This window comes from Callithrix jacchus, chromosome 1 (genome assembly GCF_049354715.1).
Source record: "Callithrix jacchus isolate 240 chromosome 1, calJac240_pri, whole genome shotgun sequence".
Lineage (NCBI taxonomy): Eukaryota > Metazoa > Chordata > Mammalia > Primates > Cebidae > Callithrix > Callithrix jacchus.
The window spans coordinates 42,468,361-42,484,729 of record NC_133502.1 but is presented as its reverse complement, the minus strand read 5'-3'; the positions used below and the strand labels follow the sequence as shown (position 1 = coordinate 42,484,729).

General features: G+C 36.1%; 1 protein-coding gene across 8 annotated transcripts in view; it reads left to right on the top strand.

Moving 5' to 3' along the window:
- PIBF1 (progesterone immunomodulatory binding factor 1) overlaps positions 1-16,369 on the top strand; it is a 256,111-nt gene that overhangs the window by 11,919 nt on the left and 227,823 nt on the right. For all 8 annotated transcript variants that reach the window (XR_013526041.1, XM_054252534.2, XM_078348275.1 and 5 more), the window contains one exon: positions 373-492. Coding sequence is in view for 7 of the 8 variants with exons in the window: in XM_054252534.2 (XP_054108509.2) it covers positions 373-492 (120 nt within the window). In the remaining variant the exon portion in view is untranslated. The remainder of the gene's footprint in view (positions 1-372; positions 493-16,369) is intronic.

Below are 16,369 nucleotides of genomic sequence, written 5' to 3'. Positions count from 1 at the left end.
TTAAATGGAGGAAGAACTTCTCTAGCAGAGGAAACAGCAAGAGCAAGACTCCTGAACATTTGTGATATGTTCCAGAAGTTTACAAGCAGATAGTGTGGAGTGAGCAGTAGTAGATGAGCAGTAATGGAGTGTCAGTAGAAGGGAGGAAAGACTGTCAAAGGTAGGAAGTTGTAAATCATCTGACTCTTGAGGGAAGTTAATTGAACATTAAGGCTTGGTATAAAGTATTAGCGGCTAGGGTTCATTAATGACTGTCTCGTTTTAATTTTGTAAATATTTCTCTTTATTATTGATAAATGAGAGCACTACAAATTAGCCAGTTTTCATTAATTTGGATTTAAGACTGCTTATTAATTTAATTTTTTTTTCAAGGTTCGGTTCTATGAACTAGTGAATCCATTAAAAAAGGAAATCTGTGAACTGCAAGTGAAAAGGAACTTCCTAGCAGAAGAATTGAGTACAAACAAAGACCAACTGAAGCAGCTGACAGAGGTGTGTATGGTTTTGATTGCTGGTGGGAGGAGGCTTCAGCTTTTTCTATAGAGTCCCTCAGATTTGTGATAAGGAATATAAAAGTCAGTGATTGAAAAACTGGACTATGGGATGGTGACAGCTGCAGTTCTTCTTAAGTAATGGGAAGGAAGTTAAACTGGAAGTAGTCATCTTAAAAATTGACCAGATAAGTCTATGATATTGATGTGTCTCATGGTTGAGCTTTTATTGTTGCAAGTCATTTTTATAATCAACTGCTTTTAAAATCCTAATATGGGCTATATCTGAAAATTGCTGTGTATGCTCAGGTGAGGCACATGCACATAGGATTTATTTAGTAATTTGTCTCTATTTCTAACATCACTTTCTCAGGAAGTTTAGGCAAGAAACAAGAAATGTAGGCCAAGATACGCAGGGGATCTCTTGCAAGTGCCATAAGAAAGAAGAAAAGGAGAATGCTTTTACTTTGAAGTGAGGTGACTCATAGGTTCTGGTTTGCCTAAGACTGTTACCATTATTCCTGTGAATAAATATTAATAGCACCCCTTATTTTTAACAGTATCTCAGCCTAGACAATGAGTATAGTCATCATAATTAACATTTCTATAGAGGGGTAGACTAATCATTAACTTGGTTATATTATTGACTAGATATCCTAGAATACTATCTTATAGTCTGCTAACAAAAAAATAATGGTAGATTGATTAATTCTACCATATAACAGTTAGAAATGGGTGGCTGTTTTTCTTCGAAGATTTCATTATTCTGAAAGGAAAACACAGTTTATAGAGTCTGCTGCAGTTCCTCATTACAAGTTAGCCTTGTTTGTGATAGGAAATGGAGCTACCATCCATTTATTATTTATTTGGCTTCTTTGTCAAATGCAGTTAACTCTCCTAATATTTATTTGGAGCATGTCTACTGATAATAGCATTAACCCCAGTGATGTGCATGATGCTGTGCTAGGGTGCTGGCAGTGAACCCAGGAGAGGCAATGTCTGCCCTTCTAGAGTTTAAATTCTACTAGGTTAGAATCAGAACATTAGACAATATTAAAAAATAAGAAAAAAAGAACTTTAGACAGTATTTTGACACTCTCATTTACTGTGTGACCTTTACCAAGTTATTTAATGTTTCCTGTTATGTCAAGTGGAGAAAATAATAGTTTGTTCATTTATTTAATTGCATTGTCTATGTTTCTGTTTCAGAGTAAAAACATGATTTTAGCAAAGTTGCATACAAACATTTATGCCCTATTTTAAGGGCAGTTTTTAATCAATAATGTTATCTAGAAATAAATATAATTTCAGTTGTATCTTTGATGCTCTACTTTGCTGCACTATTAGTCCTAGACAGAATTTACTTACGTCTTACTATAGAACCAATATTACAGACAAAATAAGAAAGCTTGTCTTCGTTTGTCTCCTCTGAAGAGCAGTAACATCAGTAGGAGTAATTACAGGGGCAGATGTGTCCCTACTCCAAGCTTCGGTTGTTTTTTTTTTTTCTTCTCCTTGCATGCCATATTATGCAGATAAACTGTTTTGCACGTTTAGAAAGATAACTGAACTTTGAAAAAAATTCAACTGTAGTCAAAATGATGAAAAACAGCGAAGGCCTCAGTTTAGCCACTTTCTAATTTTGCAGTCTTGGGCAAATCATTTCTACTCTGTTGGTTCTGTAAAATGCCCAAGATGGTTTTGGTGTTACAGGGGTCATTGGGGAAGAGGCAGTTAGATAGATTTTTAGAGTTGGTTCTATAGCACCTTATGGTACCTTAGCATCCCTCAAGGACTTCTTATTGTGTAGTAGGAGGGCTAGAGGAACTCCCTATCCTTGTTTCTATCAAATCCTTTTTAAAATTACTTTAGTATTTGGGACTTTACTCAGAGTGATTTCTCTTGAACATGGATTCCTAAGGCCATTCTTAGAGTTTGTGGTTTTTCTGCTCTGTCAAGGTATGGGTCAACTTACCAAACACTAGGAATAAAGTAAATATTTTTAAATAAAAAGCAAAACCAGTGTTATTAAACAGCTTTATTTATTTATTTAGACAGAGTCTTGCTTTGTTGCCCCAGCTGGAGTGCAGTGGCGGAATCTCTGCTCACTTCAACCTCCACCTCCTGTGTTCAAGCGATTCTCATGACTCAGCCTCCCAAGTAGCTGGCATGCACCACCACACCTGGCTAATTTATATATTTTTAATAGAGATAAGGTTTCACCATGTTGGCCAGATGGGTTTCAAATTCCTGGCCTCAAGAGATTGACCTGCCTTGGCCTCCCAAAGTGCAGGGACTACAGGTGTGAGCCACCATGTCTGGCCGAACAGCTTGTTTTAAATAAAAGACCTTTTATATAAAGATGTAGTAAGCATTAAATAGTAGTACTCAATATTAAAATAAATGTCACATATTCTGGAGTTTATTTTTTGAAATGATTCATTAAATTATTTACTACTATTGTATTATTTGAGGAATTAAAAGATACAGTTTGAGTTCCATCTCTGCAACTTGGTAACAATGTGATGATGTTGGTAAAAACTTAGTCCTGTCTGTCTCCCATCTTAACAGCTTCTCCATCTGTAAAATAGGGATGATAACATATAACACCTACCACACATGATCATTATTATAAAGAGTGAAATTCATTCAGTAAATATGTATTGTGCATTCATTATACAGCATGCATTATTCTTGGTACTTGGGATACCTCGTTAAATAAAACAGTAATCCCTGCCGTCATGGAGTTTATGTTTTTAAAGGATATCTGTTGGATGTATATTGTGTTTTAGACAGGAAAGCAAACAATAGCAAATCATGTAGTATAACTGCAATATAGAAAAGAAAAAAATAGTTCAAGATAAGGTGAATTGGGTGCTGTGTGGAGAGCAGGGAAGAGAGCATTGTCAGAATTGTATAAGGTTGGCTAGTAAGTCTCATTAAGCAGCTTAGAAGTTTACAAAGCCTTGAGGAAGTGAGAAGAACAAGGCTGTCTTCCTTGAGACAGCTCAGGGAAGAGCTTCTAGGTAGCAAGAACAGCCAATGTAAAGGCAAGCAGGTACTTTGGTGTTTGTGGAATAGTGAGAAGGCCAATATGAGTGGTATGCTTGAAGGGAGGAGGAGAATAGTTGTAGCTAAGATCAGAGAGGTAATGAGTCTGTTGAGGTCATCATACAGACTTTGACTTTAACCTTAAGTGAAATGAAATGTTGCAGGATTTTGGAAAGAGGTCTGACATGATCTGACATGTACAGTTGACTGTTGAACAACATGGGTTTGAACTGTGTAGGTTTAGTTACACATAGGTTTTTTTTTTCCAGTAGATATACTGTAAAAAAAATCTTTTTTTTTAATGAAAGAAAGAAAGAGAAAGAGAAAAGGGGGAGAGGAGTCTCGCTCTATTGCCCAGGCTGGAATGCAATCTAAAAGTAGGTATTAAAGACCTCTTTTATGCCGATAATTGTGCTTAACAGCAGAGACAAGAAGGAATAAGGAAAGAAAATAACAAACAAACAGCCAACCAATATTTTATTTAAATCTGTGAAATGCTATGCAAATGCTGAAGAGTGATTTGCTTCCATTTATGTGGTCACTTTCAAAATAGGTGTAATGTGATACTAAAAAAAAAAATGTATGTTCTGTGGACCTGGGGTGAAGAATTCCATAAATATTCACTGAGTTTACTTGTTCCAGGTCTGAGTTCAAATCATAAATGTCCCTGTTAATTTTCTATCTCGTTGATCCGTCAAATATTAACAATGTGGTGTCAAAGTCTCCCACTGTTATTGTGCGGTAGTCCAAGTCTCTTTATAAGTCATTGAAAACTTGTCTTATATATCTGGGTGCTCCTCTATTGGTTGCATATATATATTTATGATCATTGACTCCTGTTGTTGCATTGATCCTTTTATCATTATGTAATGTCCTTCTTTGTTTCTTTTAGTCTTTGTTACTATTGAAGTCTATTTTGTCAGAGACGAAAGTTACAACTCCTGTTTTTTTTTTTTTCTTCTCTCCATTTGATTGGTGAGTCTTTCTCCAACCTTTTGTTTTGAGTCTTTGTGTGTCCTTGCTTATGAGTTGGATCTGGATACAGCGTGCCGATGGGTTTTGACTTTTTATTCAGTTTGCGTGTCTGTGTCTTTGATTGGGGCCTTTAATCCATTTAAATTTAGGATTAATATTGATATTTGTGAGTTTAATACTGTAATTTAATGCTAGCTGGCTATTTTGCTCATTAGTTGATATAGATTATTCATTATGGAGATACTCTTTACCTTTTGGTAAGTTTTTGGGATGACTGATACTGGTTGTTCCTTTCTGTGTATAGTGCTTCCTTCAGAAGCTCTTGTAAAGCAGGCCTGGTGGTGATGAAATCTCTGAGTGCTTGCTTGTTTGTGAAAAATTTTACTTTTCCTTCATTTATAAAGCTTAGTTTGGCTGGATATGAGATTCTGGGTTGAAAATTATTTTCTTTGAGGATATTGAATATTGACCCCCCCCCCCCTTCTGGTTTGTAGGGTTTCTGCTGAGGGATCTGCTGTGAGTCTGATAGGCTTCCCTTTATGGGTCCTGACCTTTCTCTCTAGCTGCCCTTAGAATTTTCTCCTTTATTTCAACCCTGGTGAATCTAACGATTATGTGTCTTGGGGTTGCTCTACTTGAGGAATATCTTTGTGGTGGTCTCTGTATTACCTGGAGTTGAGTATTGTCCTGCCTTACTAGGTTAGGAAAGTTTTCCTGAATAATTTCCCAAAGAATATTTTCCAGCTTGGATTCATTCTCTTCATGACATTCAGGTACATCTATCAAACGTAAATTAGGTCTTTTCACATAGTCCCATATTTCTTGGAGACTTTGCTCATTCCTTTTTACTTTTTCTTCTCTAATCTCGTCTTCTCGTTTCATTTCATTAAGTTGGTCTTTGACCTCTGATATCCTTTTTTCTGCTTGATCAATTCGAGTGTTAAAACCTGTGCATATTTTGTAAAGTTCTCATATTGTATTCTTCAGTTCCATTAATTCACTTATATCCCTCTTTAAATTGTCTATTCTTGTTAGGATTTTGTCAAACCTTTTTTCAACGTTCTTAGTTTCTTTACGTTGGGCTAGAACATGTTCTTTTAACTCACAGAAATTTCTTATTATTCAGCTTCTGAAGCCTAATTCTGTTATTGGAACACAGTCGTTCTCCATCAGGCCTTGTTCCCTTGTTGATGAGGAACTGTGATCCTCTGTAGAGGGAGAGGCATTCTGATTTTGAGTATTCTCAGCCTTTGCTGTTATCTTCCTGTCATTGTAAATTTATCCCCCTGTCGTCTTTGAAATTAGGTCTCTGAGTCGACGTCCAACTTGTTAATTCCCAGCTCTGAAATCTGAGCAACCCACTGCGCCAGCTAAAACAGCAGCATCAAGATTCTTGGTGCTTTTCTGACCGGGAGTCTCTGGTCTGGCTTCCCTCCTGAATCCCTTCTTCAATCAGCTGAATGGGCGACTCTGCCTTCACAGAGCTCCAAACGTCAACCAAAAGGGGACCCAGTCCCGTTTACTCTGCACCAAGAACCGCTGCCCTGGCCATAAGAGCCACGCTGGTGACCCGTGGGGCTCCTCCGCTGGGAATCTCCTGGTCCGTTAGCAACAAAAATTCGTCTGAAAGTGTGGCGTCCGCTCGTTCTCTGTGCTTTCAATGGGAGCTACAAGCATGAGCTGCTAGTGATCAGCCATCTTGGATCTCTCTCCTACTGAAAAATTTTTTAGAGATCTGTAACAATTTGAAAAACTCACAGATGAACTATGTAGCCTAGAAATGTAGAAAAAAATCAAGAAAAAGTTACATCATGAATGCATAAAATATACATAGATACTACATTTTATCATTTACTACCATAAAATTTACAGGAATCTATTATCAAAAGTTAAAATTTGTGAAAACATGCATACAAACAGACCTTACAAGGTGCTGTTTTCAGTAGAGAGAAATGTAAACAAACGTAAAAATGCAGTATTAAATCACAACTGCATAAAATTAACTGTAGTTCATGCTTTACTACAGTAGTAATTTCTTAGCATCCTTCTGGCTATTCTGGTAAACTCAAGTGTTTGGGATATATGCTTAAAATGTTGTATGATGCTAATCATCTCCATGTGAGCAGTTCTCCAGTAAAATGTGAATCACAATACAAAGTGATCTCTTGCAGTTCTGGCATATTATTTTTCATTATGTTTAGTGCAGAACTGTAAGCCTTGAGTAACTCCATGGGAGCCATATAAAGTGTAACATTAGAAGGAAAAGTTAAATTGCTTAAATTGCAGATTGAGGTCTGCATCTGTTGGGTTGCCTACCATTTTGGACAGACCATTAATATTGTAAACAGATTGCATAAAACTTAAAGCATCCATAATACAGTACAGTTCTATAAATGTATTTTCTTAAATTTTTTTTCTCTAGCTTTTATTATAAGAAGACAGTATACGATACATATAACATACAAAATATGTGCTAATAGACTATGTTATAGTAAGGCTTCCAGTCAACAGTAGACTATTTGTAGTTAAGTTTTCAGGGAGTCAGAAGTCACATGGATTTTTTTTTTAACTGTATGGAGGTTGGTACCCCAACCCCTGTATTGTTCAAGGTTCAAGTCTATTTAAGGTATCATTCTGACAGGCACATAGTGGACCATCAACAAACGTTTTGTTGATTGCGTTTCTTTTAATGAGTATTTTAAAACTTTCTTATTGTCCTGGATAATGTTTTTTAAAGAAAGTTCTGTCTGCTGAGAATAGACTGTAGAGCTCTAAGGATGGGAACAAGGAGACTTGTTAAGAGGCTGTTGTAATCTAGGTGAGAGATGATTGTGCTTCAGATCTAGGTGGTGGTAGTGCAAGTGGTAGATTCAGGATTTATTTTAAAAGTAGAGCCAATAGAAAAAAGGTAGAGTCATGAATTGGATGGAGGATGTTAAAGAAAGATAGGAGTCAAATTAACTCTTTAAAATGTTGGTTTGAATAACTGGAAGGATAGATTTCTGTTCAGCTGAGATGGTTAGGTTGTGAGTGAAGCCAACTTGACTGCAAAAGAGAGTGTGGACCTTAGACATGTTGAGTTTGAGAGATCTGTTGGATGTACAGTCAAAGATATGTGGATGTACAGGTGTGAACTTCAGAGGATGTACATTTGAGAGTCATCAGCATTAAGATGATATTTAAAGCCAGGATGAGATTACCAGAGGAGAGTAAGTGTAGACAAGAGAAGAGGACCACAGCTTGAACTCCAGGGCACTTCAACATTGAAATGTGGGAGAGAGGAGGAGGAGTTACTAGTGAAAAATAGGGAAATTAAGAGAATTTTATGTCCTGGAAATAAAAGGGCAAAAGTTTGTCAAGGAAAAGAGAGTGATCATCTGTTTCAAATACTGTTGATAGGTGCAGTAAGATGAAGACTGAGAATTGACATTGTATTTAACAAGGTCGTTGAGAACCTTGTCAAGAGTAGTTCTGGAGGAGTGGGGTCAACAGTTGGATTACAGTGTGTGAGAGTGAATGGGAGGACGTAAATTGAACGTTGAGTGTAGACAACTCTTATTCCTGTGTAGACGAACAAAGAGAGTTGGCAATTACAGAAAACATAGAGTCAGGTAAGACTTTTTTTTTTCCTTAAGATAGGAGAAATCACAGCTTACGTACTTCACATCACATTGTAATCATAAAAATTTTCTCATTGTCAACAAGGGCAAAAGGACATTCATGTAATTGTTAACCAACAGTGTAGGCAGTACTGTTGGATACCCAGTTACAATTATGTTTAAGACTTCACACGGGGCTGGGAGTGGTGGCCCACACCTATAATCCAAGGCAGGCGGATCACCTGAGGTCAGGAGTTCGAGACCAGCCTGACCAACATGGTGAAACCCCATCTTTAAAAAAAAAAAAGGCTCCCCACATTAGTGCCATCCATGTAATAAAAAGAGTCATCTATATTTGGGGCATTTTCAATAATACATACTTCTGTAATTATGATATTTGGGGAAACGATTAGAACACAGGAGTGTTTGTTGATTGAATTACTCCTGTTGAGTTCTGTGGGACATTCTTAATATCTAGATAGTGGTTTAAAAAATAATAATTTCATTAGTAAAGTGAGATAATTTATCTCTTAATAGCTAGAATTTTAATTATGTCACAGAAAGTCGAGTTTCCATTTAAAAAGCAACTGAAGAATATATTTATAACTGGGTAAGGAAGATAGAGAATGTTATGATCAATAAAGGAGGGTTTACAAAGAAGTCTGGGTTATTTAAATAGGGCTGGGGGAAGTTGAAAAGGTGATTGGACACTGTCGGGTTACTGAGGTTCAGTTGTCATCAGTGAGAACCATTGTCTTTAGGACTTTTAAAACTAATCACAAGCCCCTAATTTGTGAAAGTGCTAATGAAATTATCAGTGAAGGTTTCTATTTTTTCTTCTATTACTTGTAATGTTCTTATTTGAGTGTTTTTTACCCAATGGTATTTCATGTTTCTTTCCTCTTCAGTTTGTGGGCTGCGTATATGATGCTTATTATTGGTGGCCTAAAGCAGGCAATAAAAACACAGAAATGCTCATCATATCCAAAGGAAGTAGCAAGAACATTTCGACTTTTCCAATGGTGTCATTAATGTTAAGTTTCTTGACCCAAAAGAGTAAATTTTCCTTTGAACTATAGTGGGAGATAAAATTATATATTTTCCTCATCCACTGCAAGGTTTATGGCTGAGACCCCAATAATAAAAGAATAACAACAGAAAAGCGTAACAAATTTATATATAAATTTACATGTAAATATACATTTTACATGACATGGGAACCTTCAGAAATGAAGACTAAAAGACATGGGGAGAATGTGTTTTTGTTGACAGTCACACGTAAGTATGATTAGAAGACAAAAGAATGTGATCTGATGGTAATCAACTGGGAGAATTTAGCAAGGCTTGTTTGTTCATATTCTTCTTGGCCTCTCTGTGTGACATTCTTTCCCATTGGGTATAGGGCAGGACACCTGTTACCTTAGGGGAGAGAGGAGGGAGAAAGAGAGTGACCTTCCTAGGTTTGATGGCCTGCTTCAAGGGAGAAAGGGCTAAGGGAAATTTTTTTTTTCCTATGGCCCACTTGAAGCGAGATGTGGCACAATCTTGGCTCACTGCAACCTCTGCTTCCTGAGTTCAAGTGATACTCCTGCCTTAGCCTCCCAAGTAGCTGGGATTACAGGCGCCCACCACCATGCCCAGCTAATTTTTGTATTTTTAGTAGAAACAAGGTTCATCATGTTGGCCAGCCTGGTATCCATCTCCTGAACTCAGGTGATCTGCCCACCTCAGCCTCTGAAAGTGTTGGGATTATAAGTGTAAGCTACTGCGCCCAGCCTAAAGTTACTAATTTTTAATAAGACATGACTCAAATTTTTCATATGGCACTATTCAAAAGATTTTCATACAGTGATTCAACAAATATTTTATTCTTTAACTCACATTTAAGGGTTTGACATTTTAAGATATATGTCATTAGTCTTATTAATGACTATGTAATTTTAAAATTGGATGAAATATAAGCTTTGGGGGAAAAAAACGTGGCTGGATAATATTCATCCAAGAATTTGAGGGACTTAAAGGGTGAACCTGAATCTGCAGCACATGTATAATATTGTTATCAAATAGAACACTTGGAGTAGGTATAGTAGCTGGAAAGCTGGTAAATTGCCTGCCTGACTCTAGAAACTAAGGACCCCCAAATTGAAAGCTGATAAAGCATACTTCTATGCTTACTGAGCTTTCGTAATGCATGAAGATTAGGATCAGTGAATACTTAAGCAAGTTAAACCTACCGGGAAAGGTCAACAGAGTTGTATAATAAAACTCGGCAGACTTTTAAAAAATTACAATTATAAACATAACGTTAAATTTACTGTTTAACCGTTTTCATGTATACAATTCAGTAGTCTTAAGTATAGTCACATTGTTGTACAACAGATCTCTAGTACTTTTGTATCTTGAAACACTGTACCCATTAGACACTAATTCTCCCTCGTTCCTCCCCCTAGTCATTGGTAACCATTTTTTAACTTTGTTTCTGTGATTTTTATTACTTTAGATTCTTCACATGAGTTGAAGTCCCTACAGTATTTATTTGTCCCTTTGTGATTAGTTTATTTCAGTTAGCATAATGTCCTCAAGGTTTATCCATGTCGTAGCATGTGACAGAATTTTTTTTCTTTTTTTAAGGTTGCATATTTCATTATGTACATATACCACATTTTAAAAAATCTATTCATCTGTAAATATATATCTGAATTGCTTCTACCTCTTGGCAGAAATGGACAGACTTTGTAAGCAGTGTTATCATGAATTCTCAGGGAATTGTTTTCTCTTTAGTAGTTAAAGGATAATAGCTCGCCCCCCCAAAAAAAGGAATAAAAAGGAACTAAATGAAGAATGAAAATATAAATATTCTTCAGATATAACTGTTAAGTCCAATCTTATTCAATATTTGACATTTTAACACATTTATTGGGCTAGGTGCAGTGGCTCACACCTGTAACACAGCACTTTGAGAAGCCAAAGCAGGGAGATCATCTGATGTCAGGAGTTCGAGACCAGCCTGGCTAACATGGCAAAATGCTGTCTCTACTAAAAATACACAAATTAGCCAGGTGTTGTGGCAAACACCTATAGTCCTAGTTACTGGGGAGGCTAAGGCAGGAGAATCGCTTGAACCCAGGAGGTGGAGGTTGCAGTGAGCCGAGATTGTGCCACAGCACTCCAGCCTGGGTGAGAGAGCAAGACTCTATCTCAAAAAAGAAAAATGTAATACATTTCTTGACGACGAATCACAAAGTATGGTCTCAAGTTTATAGACAGTAAAGTTTTTCTGAGAAGTGGAATACCAAACTAGTAGGGCAAATTGGAGGAAGGTCTCAAAAGATAAGTAGACTGATTATAAATGAATGTGTTTTCTTTTTAATAACTTATCAATTAGCTTATATTCCCAAAATTAGCATGTTCAAAATCTGCCCCAGAGTATAATTTTTTGTCATTTTATTATAGAAATTTTCAAAGATAACTTGAATTTTACAGTGACACAGTACATTTATCACTTTCGGCCTCAAGCTAAGCGCTATTAAACAAAAGCAAAAAATACCAGGAAACTCACCTAAATCCTGAAAATGATAGTAGTAATGACAACTCCATAGTGGTTTACTAAGAGAAACTGAGGTACCTGAGTTTTGAGACCAGCAATTAAGAAAACAAAATTAACATTTTCATTGTATGTGTCTTACCAAATATCTCTATCACTGAATTTTTTTTTCCATTTGTCAGTAATTCTGTCTTTTAATTACTGAGTGATATTACATCAAATGGCTATAGTTATTTACCAGTTAATGGGCATTTGAGTTATTTCCAATTTAGAGGCTTTACAAACAAAGCTGCTGAGAACATTTGAGTATGGTTGTTTTTTTTGTGTGTGGACGTATGTTTTTGTTTCGATTGAGTGCTTAAGTGTGGAATTTTTTACTTCTATAATTTCATTTTGGTTCTTTATTACAGCTTTTATTTCTCTGCCATTTGTTTGCTTATTATGAACATATTTTCCTTTACACCACTGAGAATTATTAAAATTGGAGCTTTAAAATTCTTGTCTGCTAATTCCAAACACTGGGTCACCTTGGAGTTGATCTTTGTTGTCTTTTCTTTTAGAAATGAGTCACATATTCCTATTTCTTCAGATGTCAAGTAACTTAAAATTGTTTATTTACGACATCAAGTAAATGTAAATGAGAACATTGTGATTATTATGTTGCTGAGACTCTGCATTTTATGTACCTCTAAACAGTGGTGATGTTTTGTTTTAGGAGGAAATCCACCTGGCTATACTCAGATAGTGTACTCTGCCTATTGGGCAGCAGTTCAAATTTCAGTTCAATATTTTGATCTTACTAGGGCAGTTCAAATTTCAGTTCAATATTTTGATCTTACTAGGGCTGCTTAGAGTCTGTCCTACACATGTGTTGTTCAGAGGGTAGCCAACTTAGGCAGAAATTACCCACAGAATTCAGTTTCCCCCCTCCGACTGTCTCTGAAATTTCCTACTCATTTAGAGCAGCCTCAGTTCCCATAAACTGTTCTGATTCTCCAACATAGAAGGACCAAAGATTTTCTAATGCGCCTTGATCCATCTAACCTGGCACAGAATGGGACTGGCCTCAAGCTAAGCGCTATTAAACAAAAGCAAAAAATACCAGGAAACTCACCTAAATCCTGAAAATGATAGTAGTAATGACAACTCCATAGTGGTTTACTAAGAGAAACTGAGGTACCTGAGTTTTGAGACCAGCAATTAAGAAAACAAACTTTCAATTTTACTTAAAAAGTTTGTTCTCTACAGGGAGTTCATGAATCTGAAAAAAAAAAAATTACTCTCAGTCTTACCATTTTACTTTATGCCTCTTTCTTATCCAAAATGGTCTTAAGTTTTTTTTGCCACTTGGTGGCAGTATATGTCCATTTTTTTTTTTTTTTTTAATTAAACCTGTTTGGGGGTATGTGGAAAATCTGGTTATTTTTGACCTAGAGGCCCAAAGCTTTACATTTATTGCTTATTTTCATTTATATTGTTTATTTCATATAAAATGCCTACAATCAATCAGGTAAGATCTTTTTCTAGTAAAATTTACTATATTTAGAACTTAGAGAGTAGAATATCAAAACAAAAATTTGTGTTCCATAATATGTATTCAGAGATGTCTCAATTATTGCACTAATTTCATAGTTATGCCTACCAGAAATATTGAGAATTTTAAATTCTGTTAAAACCACATTAAATCATTAAAGCCGCACAGTTACACAGTTGATTTGACTCTGCTTTTGTTCATATGAGACGAAAACTGTTTTAGAAGTTTAATAGAATGTGATTTTTTTTTTTTGAGACGGAGTTTCGCTCTTGTTACCCAGGCTGGAGTACAATGGCGCGATCTCGGCTCACCGCAACCTCCGCCTCCTGGGTTCAGGCAATTCTCCTGCCTCAGCCTCCCGAGTAGCTGGGATTACAGGCACGTGCCACCATGCCCAGCTAATTTTTTGTATCTTTTTAGTAGAGACGGGGTTTCACGATGTTGACCAGGATGGTCTCTATATCTTGACCTCGTGATCCACCCGCCTCGGCCTCCCAAAGTGCTGGGATTACGGGCATGAGCCGCCTTTCCTGGCCAGAATGTGATTCTTGACCTTTAAAAAGAAGTAGCTCTTTTTAAAGTGTCAGTTTTAGTGGATTTCTGGGATATTCCTTTGTAATTTTTTCCAGATCTTTAGTTATTTGGAAATAATGTCTAGATACTATTATAACATTGTAAAATATGGCTTATCTTTTAATTCGTCTGGAGTTTATTTACAAGTGTGAGTAATGTTTTAATTCTGGCATATTTTGAGCTGTATTATGTATATGATCTTGTGCTTGGTACTTTATGTTTATAAAAGTACTTATAGATAACTTTATCTCCTACTTATGAATTTTCTCTATTAGCAGGTCAAAATTTTGGTTGATCACATGCAACTAAGCTATATGTTGCTCTTTTATTATAGAGTTAGTTCAGCATGCTTTTTCATTTCAAAAGGTTGTAAGGTTAGGGATACAGTGTAAGGTGTTAATAGCTTAATAAAGCGATTAAATTTCATGAGGAAATGGTGAAATATTTTTCTCTTATGAGAACTTTGGTAACTAGGAAGCAAGAAGAGTTTTGTCAAGATTACTTCCTTGTTTAGAAACATAGTTACATTCTTTAAAAAATTCTGCAAGATTTTCTTAAGGTTCATCTTAAGTGTTCATATGTAAGTAATTCAGTTAATTTTATTTGTATGAAAATAAGTTACTTCATTGATGAAATGTATTTCTTTATTAAAGTTTTTATATTTTAGGGGGTATTAACTGTTTTCTAAGATTTCTTTTTATCTTGTCCAAGTAATGAGCTTCAAGTTTTTTTATAAGGTGCATAGTTATGATGATACCCATCAGTTATAATCATCCTAGATTGCTTAACAAATTTATTAGTAAACAATGATAAATTTGTCTCTTTATATTAAATTTAAATTTAAGCACTGCTTAAAATTTAGATTCATAGCCACATACATGGGTTCTGTTTTGGTCTGAGGTTGAACTAAGAAACTCAATTTTAAATAAACAGCCCAAGATTCTAATGTGGCGGGTTCATGGACCATGACCACAAATCATTTTTTAAAGTTATTTTTTGTTAACTTATTGATTGAGGTAAAACAAACAAACAAACAAAACTTTGAATTCTTAATTAAATTTCACGATTTGAAATTTATATATTGGCTGAGTGCCGTGGCTCATGCCTGTCACCCCAGCACTCTGAGTGGGAGGCCAAGGTGGGTGGATCACCTGAGGTCAGGAGTTTGATACCAGCCTAAACATGGTTAAACCCCTTCTCTACTAAAAATACAAAAATTAGCTGGGCATGGTGGCACATACCTGTAATCCCAGCTACTTGGGAGGCTGAGGCAGGAGAATAACTTGAACCCAGGAGGCAAGGGTGCAGTGAGCCAAGATTGTGCCATTGCTCCCCAGCCTAGATGACAGATCGAGACTCCATCTCAAAAAAAAAAAGAGAGAGAAATTTACATATTAATGCCATCCCTTGCCTCCAATATAAAATTAATGTGTTTTATCATATTTAGTATATTCAAGAATATAATTGGGGTCATACACTACTGCATTACAACTTGGACTTACTAAAACCCATCTCTTGCTTATACCTCTACAACCTTTAAAGAATTGGTTCTTCCCAACCCAAATGCCCATCGATGATAGACTGGGCAGGGAAAATGTGGCACATATACACCATGGAATACTATGCAGCCATGAAAACCAATGAGTTCATGTCCTTTGTAGGGACATGGATGAACCTGGAAACCATCATTCTCAGCAAACTGACACAGAACAGAAAATCAAACACCACATGTTCTCACTCATGGTGGGTATTGAACAATGAGAACACATGGATACAGGGAGGGTAGCATCACACACTGGGATCTTTCAGGGGGAAATAGGGGAGGGACAGCGGGGAGGAGGGAAGTTGGGAAGAGATAGCATGGGGAGAAATGCCAGATATAGATGATGGGGAGGAAGGCAGCATATCACACTGCCATGTGTGTATCCATGCAACAGTCTTGGATGTTCTTCACATGTACCTAAAATGCAATAACAAAAAAAAAAAAAAGAAAAAAAATTGGTTCTTCACAAACCTGTTGAGTTTTTGCAAATAATACAAATGACTTACAGATAAAAGTGCATGAGGCAAAAAAATTCATGGGCAAGCTAAATGAATGCAGTTTAAATATGACATTATCAGGAAGAAGCTTCATTTAGCTGATTGTTTTATACAAGCTGTATGAAGAGACATAACCTTTTAAAGAGTAATAATTTTTTTTTCATTTGCTACTGTGTTTATAATCTTTAGTAAATCCAGGAACTTTGAAATTTTAGGGGCAGTTTTTGAGGAGTTTGAGATGAAATTTTGAACCCCAGTGGCCAAAAGGGTGTATCACTACATTATGTCAGGTGAAACCTCAGGAGGGACCTTACCAGATACCTTGGCTTAAATCCAGAGCTACCGTGATAACTTCGTTCTGTTCATATACATAGTGTTTCTTAAGCCAGATTCTACAGATTTGTTTTGGAGTATCTAAGAGTTCTTTTTGATCATTTTTAATTTTATGATTTAATTTTTTTATAATGACCTCAAAAATTAATAGATGCATATGATGGTTCATCTGGATGAATAATTTATAGTAGAGTACTGTCACTTTTATGTCATTGCCCATGTTTGCATT